Source organism: Triticum dicoccoides, chromosome 4A, assembly GCF_002162155.2.
Source record: "Triticum dicoccoides isolate Atlit2015 ecotype Zavitan chromosome 4A, WEW_v2.0, whole genome shotgun sequence".
NCBI lineage: Eukaryota > Viridiplantae > Streptophyta > Magnoliopsida > Poales > Poaceae > Triticum > Triticum dicoccoides.
Genome location: NC_041386.1, coordinates 96,386,232 through 96,395,146, shown reverse-complemented (window position 1 = coordinate 96,395,146; position 8,915 = coordinate 96,386,232). Strand labels below are relative to the sequence as shown.

General features: G+C 41.3%; 1 protein-coding gene across 1 annotated transcript; it reads left to right on the top strand.

The window, feature by feature from the left end:
• The first annotated feature begins 2,048 nt into the window (after positions 1-2,048).
• LOC119285197 (ASC1-like protein 3) lies at positions 2,049-7,100 on the top strand. Its single transcript, XM_037564430.1, has 6 exons — positions 2,049-2,492; positions 3,172-3,380; positions 4,446-4,601; positions 5,377-5,562; positions 5,650-5,828; positions 6,321-7,100. The coding sequence occupies exons 1-6, from the start codon at positions 2,388-2,390 to the stop codon at positions 6,335-6,337; spliced, it is 852 nt and encodes a 283-aa protein (XP_037420327.1). The 5' UTR covers positions 2,049-2,387; the 3' UTR covers positions 6,338-7,100.
• The last annotated feature ends 1,815 nt before the right edge of the window (positions 7,101-8,915 follow it).

Sequence of the window (8,915 nt, the reverse complement as noted above, 5' to 3'; positions counted from 1 at the left end):
CATGAACTTTTTTCAAAATTTGTGAATTTTGTTTTTATTTTCTACTTTTTTAGATTCGTGGACCTTTTTCAAATTTGTGGACTTTATGTAAATTCATGGGCATTATTTTCCAAATTTGCAAACTTTTCCTTTCAAATTAGTGAACTTTAGTATATCGTGAACTATTTAATTAGTGTTTTTTCGTTGTTCATGAACTTTTCTCTAATCCTAGACATTTTTATTTGCATTTTTAGTTCATCATTTTTGGTATTTTGCAAAAAAATTCAAAATCTTATTTATTTATTTTGTTTATTTTCAAAACTTCAATGGTCAAGGGTCACTAGCAGAATGACCAACCGAGCCAACAAAGAATCGAGCTAGCGAGTGAACCTGCCAGTCGACGGAGGGCTCGAGTGAGTGTTCATGTTAATGGGTCGGCCCAACTCACCAAGCGCCTGAGCGCAAACGGGACAAGTGACGCTTAAGGCGCTATATAAGAGACCTAGGCATGTGCTCCCAGAAACGCACGCTCAAGGACGAGGCAAAAGACGCCAGACCATGGGAAGGGGGAGGGTAACGCGAATGCGGCCCACTGACCATGGACCAACAGATCCGACACGGTGGTGAGGAATGGACTAACAGGATTGGACGACGCGAAGGCCATCTGGCAGGCGGATAGGGACGACGTGAATCGGTCGGATGATGCATGGGTGCGCGAGGCCGTGGATGGCCTCAGGTCGCGGGTACTCCACCATCCTTTAAAGCCCTTTAAAGGGGTAATGAGCATCGATGAGTGCTTGACACATTACGAGAAAAAAAATACAAATGGAATTGCTAAATCTCAGTCGACCAAGAATTAACCAAGTATCTGGATGCTATATATGTGGGGTCTTACATGGTGATCGGTGCAAAAAAATCTTCAGATTTTCCCTTTTCTTTATTACTACATCCGTTTCTAAATATAAGTTTTTTAGGGATTTCAATACAAACTACATACAGATGTATATAGACATAATTTAGAGTGTAGATTCATTCATTTTGCTCCGTATGTAGTCCTTTATTGAAATCTCTAAAATGACTTACATTTAGAAACAGCGGAAGTATAGATTATGTCACTTGACTAATACCTAATTAAGTCTTATTCAATTGAAACCTAGCCACACCAAATACAAATAGATTTAGGTGGATATTTATTTCCCTCTAAACTGTAGTGCAAGAAATCCTCGAAGACGATCATAAAAATGAACTCATAAGAATTCAAATTCTCTCCCTGCAAAAAATAATAATTCAAATCCTCAAAGCATGCCATAAAACGGGCAAGGAAGACATGGATTCGTGCACGCAAACTACTAGCTCACAACAAAAAGAGCGTGAGCCGGAAAAACGTGGCGAAGGCTAGACAAACAAACTAGTCACACCGTTGTTGAGGACATGAATCGTTTTTCACATGTTAAGAAATGAACTAACTTCTAGAGACAAATCAGTGGAAGGTAGACTACAACTACCAAAAACTTGTCAAAACTCCAAATGGACGTTCATGAAAAAAGGGAAATCTAGTGTAAAAAAAGAGACAAAAACAACGTTTGACACTATTCATATTTGAAATTGTCTTTTTTGTTTCTCAATATACATTTCGAGTTTGGACCTGAAATTTTTAGAGGTTGAAGTCTCATTCCTTGTGAACATTTTTTCAGAATTTTGAAACTTTTAAATCAATATTTTAAAATTAAGCATGAAGAAAACCACAAGGATGGGAGCACGTGATATTTCCCCGCATGTATGCATTTGGACATAAATTCGTTTTTTCTTTTAGGGGACATAGGTTCGCGTACAAGCCAAGGAGGGGTGGCGAAAGCGGAACAAACCATCAGCCCAAACATTCTTTGGAGAGGTGTCAGGAGGCACGAGGCCTCCCATCAATTCAAGACTGATCCTAAAAAAAATCAATTCAAGACTGGAGTCTTAATTAGTCCAGGAGGAGCCCTAGTTAAATCACAAATACTCGTACGACCGGACACTTAAATAAACAAAAGACAACGAAATTCTAGGGTGAGCAGAGGCAGAAGCAGAGACAGAGACGTCAGAGTCCAGAGATCCCACACCCCGCCCGCCGTCGTCCCTCACGCGCATCGTCCTGCTGCCCTCCTGCCTTGCTCGTGCCCGCCTCCTCCCACCTGCGCCGCGGCTGCGCGAGCAGCAGCAGTAGAAATACAGAGGGAAGGAGCAGTGCGTGCCCGTCCGTCCGTCCGCCTGGGCCTCTCGCTCCCCCCTCAACCGCCTGCTCCCTAACCCAGTCCACCCCCTTCACATTATCCGCGTGCGCGGACTGCCCGGCCGGGGGCGCCGCCGTGCGGTGCTGCTGCTACCTGCTGCCGCTGTTGCTGGTGGTGGCGCCGTCGAGGCCGGCGATGGCGATCCGCGGCCCGGACGCCGCGTCCGTCCTCCCCATGACGCTGCTCTTCTCCCTCGGCTTCTTCTGCGCCCGCTTCGTCCTCGACCGCCTACTGTACAAGGTACGGAACCAGCTCCTCCGCCGCCGCCCCTTCCCGCCAGATTCGCGCTGGGTTCCGCGAGATCTCTCGCCCCACGTCTGCACCTCGTGCTGCCGCTCAATGCTCGCTGGTGTTGCTGCCGAATTCGTAACCGATCAATGTGATCCGGCTAATCTGACTAACCGTCCGTGCGCATGTGATGCAACGCCCCGCCGACTGTGCCCCGAGTGGAAACTGCTCATTAACTGCCTTACTGATGGATGCTGTCTAGGACTCCTGTGTCTGTACTACTACTGCAGTTATTAAGCTGAGCTTGCTTGTCTGTTCTCATGCCTTCTGGTGTTCCATGTACTCTGTACTGTAGTGAGCATTATCATGTCGTGTACCAACAATTCCTACATGATACACCACTGCACTTGATTATTATCTTCGATTTCGAAGCCACTGTAAAATCCATATACAGTCTGAAATTATTTACATGATGCTTCAGATTACTGAATAATATAATTGTTCTATTTGTTCTATAAATCTGTCTCAATAGGCCCCTAGGTTACCTCTGCTTTAATTATGTACAGTATATGTTCATTCGCTTCTGTCCAAATTTTCTGAAATTTTACCATGAACTATATTTTACATCACTGAATATTCGTCAGTTTAACCTTCACATCTGATGTTTGGCTGTTCGTATATGTCATTTCAGCCGTTGGCAGTTTACCTTTTCACTAGCAAGGCTTCTAAGTTGATGAATGATGAGGCCAGGCAAGCAAAGATTGTCAAGTTCTCAGAGTCTACTTGGAAGCTGACATACTATGCTTCTGTTCAGGCATGGGTCCTATTGATAATAAAGCAGGAACCATGGTCGTTGGATACATTGCAATACTTCGATGGCTGGCCAAATCAACCCATCCCGTGAGTGCCAAGTATACTTCTATAATTTTCTTAAATATAGGGTATACTGGTGTTGCATGAGCTTTCTGCCCTGATACATGGTCTCTTCAATTTCTTTAAAGTTGAAGAGAGAGAGCTTATTGTTATTGCAATACATTAACCTCTAAATGTACTCAAAAGTATGAATTTCAGAATATTTCAGATCATTTAAGATCATGAAATATTTAATTATCTCGTAATTTGATATATGTAAAAAAATCATAAACTCGCTTACCTTGCTATTAAGCTAACATGATAAGGTTGCCTATGTTCAAAACATTTTTATGTATCCTCTCCTTCACGAGTATTAACACACTGTTTCGTACACCCTTCAGGGTGTTGCTACTGTACCATTATCTTGTACTGGCACTTAGAGGAAATATTTATGCACATTTCTTACTTTATATACATTGACATTATTTATTTATTGTTGATAGCTTTATTTATAGTCAAGAAAGTTAGGTAGATTCGCACACCATTTGTTGCATATGGTCTCTTACTGTCTTATAGAGAGTCCCTAAACTCTATCTGCAATAACTTTAAATAACTGACGTTTGGAGGCATGCATAGAAGTTGCAAAGATCTATTATCCAGCGACCACATACTTTACTGTACCCATTTTCACTTTAAACTTTTACATGTGATCTTGTAATAGCTTTATTACCTTGATAAAGGAATCCTGCTTCATTTAACCTTTACCAACTATAACCATGGTAAATTATTGTTCTCCCATCCTTCTACTTAGTCTTAGCTTTTCTAGGAAATGTGAGGGGTAAGGTTTACCTCGCATGACCTTCCATTTAGAAGGGAAGATGCATACTCATGATGCCGTTCTTTGTTTGATGTTTGATGACATGATGCTCGGAACACCTTGCCGTGCTCATTATCACACAAAACAAATGGCTCAGGTTTTATAGATTTTAGATATGTTAATAGGAACTTTGAAACACTCCCGGGCATATTTGTTTGGAACCATTTAACCTATTCTTTGAGTGAAGTGATATTTTGTCCTTTTCTCTAATATATATGTTGACCTCTGTATCTCAGGTCCTCATTGAGACTTTTCTACATGTGCCAGTGTGGATTTTATATCTACAGCATTTTTGCTCTCATTGCCTGGGAAACCCGCAGAAAAGATTTTGCTGTGATGATGTCTCATCATGTAGTAACATCTGTTCTTATTGGATATTCATTTCTGACTGGGTAAATATTTCTTGAGCCTCTTTAATTGTGTATTTTCTGGATTGCAAATTGTATGGGAACGGACTTCTGTTATATTCTGATGTGTCCTATTTATGGTCAGTTGGTCATTATGCATCAAAAAACCATCAATTACCAATCACTTACGCTGGAATCCAATGACTTTGCAGTGTGCACTGAAGCTTGGCAATTCTCTAGATCTTTCTAGTTACCTACTGGTTTGATTTGATAAACAAATATTATCATGTACTCCCTCCGTCCGGAAATACTTGCCATCAAAATGGATAAAAGGGGATGTATCTAGACGTATTTTAGTTCTAGATACATCTTTTTTTATCCATTGTGATGACAAGTATTTTCGGACGGAGGGAGTATGAAAATCTATAAATTGGAAAGCAGAATTTATAATGGCAATAATAGATCGATTTAACTCTTGCTGTTGATTGATCTGAATGTTCTAGTAAGCAGTGCTTAATTTGGTCTTTTGTCCCTGCAGCATGGCCATGTCATGTAACAGTACATAGATATTTCTGAAAATCATTGTGCTTCATTAGAACAAAGGGTACTGCACTCCCTTGTAATTTCGCTTTTTTTCATGCAGCATAGCTATGTAATCTCACAATACATATATATTTCTGAAATCATTGTACTATAGAGGCATTCATTTCTTTTTACTTCTTTCTGTTGATTATGATCATTCATAGGATATACTAGACTTTTATAGCTAAAATCAAAATTCCAACACAGCTCTAAGGCAACTAAAGTTACATTTCTGCAGATTTTTTCGAATTGGGACAATTATTCTTGCGTTGCATGACGCGAGTGACGTGTTCCTTGAAACTGCCAAATTGTGCAAGTACACTGAAAAAGAACTAGGGGCTAGCTTATTTTTTGGGCTTTTTGCTCTCTCTTGGCTCCTGCTACGTCTGATTTACTTCCCATTTTGGATAATCAAAACCTCAAGGTTTGTTTGCTACTTTGGTGCATAATTTCTTGTATTCCTTTTACTTCCAAAGGTTGAAACTCACTGTTCTTGTTCTTGCAATGCCAGCTACCAGTCTATCATATCCTTGAGGAAGCTGGATAGGTTCCCAACGACCTTGTACTACGTTTTCAACACAATGCTTCTCACATTACTTGTGTTTCATGTATATTGGGGGAAACTCATATTTTTAATGATAATGAAACAATTGAATAATAAAGGAAAAGTCGGAGAGGATGTTCGATCTGGTAAGGTTTTATTTCTTTGCTGCAATCACTTGTTGTTTGATTTGCATTCATCCTTTTTCAGCCTGTCTGGTTTTTTTTTACGAACTCACAGATGGTATTAGGATATCTACATACCTTTTTTGTGTGAAATTTGGATTCCCCCCTTCTCTTCCAGATAATACAGGCTTAACTTTGTCGGCAAATTCCTACATGAAACAGGAAAACTGTGCATTTCGAAATGAAAGGAGAGGGGAATCAGTAGGGGAGACCCATATGACATACATAATGAAATAATGAACCACACATTTCAATTTTGACTAGTTGCATGAATAGTGCAGTCATAATATCACACATTGATCAGATTGGCTAATGGTAACCGGCTCCGATGCATTGCTTGGGAGACCCCCTTCCATCATTATCAGTTATAAAGATTTGAATCGCACCAGAAACTGTATTAACCCAGGTTTTTGTTAGCTGTAATCATTTAAGTTGATGAATTTCTTCACAATGCAGATTCGGATGATGATTGATGGGGGTGGTTCTTTGACAATTGTGATGGGCCATTTCTTTGCTGGTACCTTGCCCTGTACTTACAACAGTAGATTGTGTTGGTCGGCAAGCTTGTGCTAAGAAAGTTTCATCTCTGTATATTACCTTATGATATCAAAGATTGCTAGACCAAGAAACAGAGCAGGTCTATATATACCGGGTATAGCTAGCAACCTTACTTGAAGGTCCCTTCGTAAGTTTTGGTTCATCTTTCCTTGTTCGTAGAAAAGGCTTCAGAGGTCGTTTTCTGTGGCTTTTCCACAGAGCTTAGAAACTCCTCTCTGCCATGTCTTGTATACTGTGACTATGAGTAGGTTTAGTTCTAATTCATGGGAATAAGTTGATTTTTTTTATCAGGAGCTTAGAAAATCTCACATGTATCTTCTCATCTGATGTGCCAAGTGTCTCATGCTGCTAGTTATAACTTTTTGACGGCATTGGTTTCTTTATCTATGTGTGACTACGATCGCATCTGCATTGGTTTATAATGTACATGGCCGTGTTGTTAAGATAGTTCTGAGATTTACATTAGAAATACTAGGGAGTTAGGGATCCGGATAGACATGTCAAGCTTTGTTCTGGTGACTGCAATTTCAGATGCTGACAGGGCAGGATGTCTAGATGAGCAAAAGTCTACGGGTGGGTTTGCTATATTTCTTCACTCTAACTTGATTTCGTCAAGTGCTTGTAAGACGGATCCCCTTGTAAGAAGGCTATAATTATCTAGGTCTAAACTGTGTTGAAGGAGCTTGGAGTACAGCAACCAAGAGCAGTTTGTCTCTTGTGTGACAACTAGGGCATTTTGGAGACCGGACTCCATAGAGGCCTTAATTTTGGAAGTTTTAAAATTCAAACTTTGCAGTTTCAAAATATTCTGGAAAAAATACACATGTATACAAGGATGTAATGTGTATGTGCGTAAAATTTTGGGATGAGATACCTTGAATTGCGGGTTGCAAATAAAAATTCATGGACTTTAAGGATGAATATTACATATTCTAAGAAGCCACATACTTTTTTTGTAGCTCTCATTTTAAGGTATTTTGGCCTGGAAATTTACACACATGTATATTATGTCTCTAGGTAAAATTTTTGAAACTAAAAAGTTTGAATTTTGAAGTTTCCGAATTAAGGCCTCCATGGAGCTTGGTCTCCATTTGGCATTTTTGGACAACTTGGTGCTACATATATGTTACCAAACCTGATATTTCATGGTCGGTTGTGTCTTAAATATCATGTTATTTTTGCCAAAGTTTAATAGTAGAGGCATCTTTATTTTCTTCTCTTGCTCTTTTCTAGAGCAACTTCAGCAGAGTCACCATAGTCGGATTGCCGCTCTATACGGATTTGGAGGCTATTGGACTTGTAAGCAAACATGAAATTGCCAAAACGGCTGCCTCTGTAAATAACTTTTTTTGACATCTTCAATTTTGTAGGGGCAATTTAAGCTCAATTTAATTTAACCAAACACATGTATCAGCACAATAACTTAATAACAACTATATTTAGTGGGCAAAATGTGTAGCATTACATATAATTAGCCATTGGAATGTCATTCGACGACATCTTCATAATATGCAATCTCACTATTCAACATTGCCATCGACCTCCCCTGAGAGATTGTCAAGGTAGGCATAGGGGTCAGACTCACGAGCGGCAGTCGCGAGTTGTTGTTGCTCCTTATCGGTGGTTGCAGGGTAGAATTGTGCTCTCGTTGCGAGCTTTGAGGGCACAGAGCCACAACACGATGGCGACCGGGGACTCGGAGGCGACAGGGCAGCGGTGTTGATGGGAACGACCTCGTTGACGTGTATGATGGCATCCAAGGCACCAGATCAATGCCTTCCGCTGCCATGGGAGACAATATATTTGTCACGGGAGGATGAATCGCCACGCGTGTCGTCGTCGGAGGAGGAACCATTGGTTGCCGCAGCTAGTGCGCCCTAGGGGAGTTTGCACTGTCGGTGTGCCACAACTGGGACAAGCGGTTTAGCCAATGGGTTGCGCCCCTCCGGTGCGTCCGCATTATGGCGGAGAGGGGAGGAGATGGCTAGGGAAGGAGACGGCGAGAAAGGGGAGCTGGCAGCTAGGGTTTTGATGATGGGGACGTGTTGGCACCGGTATTTTATAACTGGGCCGCGTGGCGACCATCCAAACAGGTGCCTCGGGAATTCAAGGTGAACGGGTACACCATCAATGGGCGGGTGGTTAGCTATCTCATCAACCCACTTGCCAGTGATTATCTTTTCGCGGTGGTGTGTTTGTTTGCCGGGCGCTCTATAAAATCCCGGCGTTGGCCAAAGAAGGAAGAAGCTGAAAGTTTCCTCCCAAGCTGGTGATTGGATATGGAGCGAGCTTTCCTCCCAAGCTGGTGATTGGATATGGAGCGAGCTTTCCTCCCAAGCTGGTGATTGGATATGGAGCGAGCTTCAAACGGGGCCTCCACAATCTTCTTATTTGAGCGAACTCCATAAATTATAGCGATCATGGTGTGCCATTTTAGGTCAAAATCACCGTATTGGCAATTATTATAGTCGTCGGGGCATACAACAACTCCGC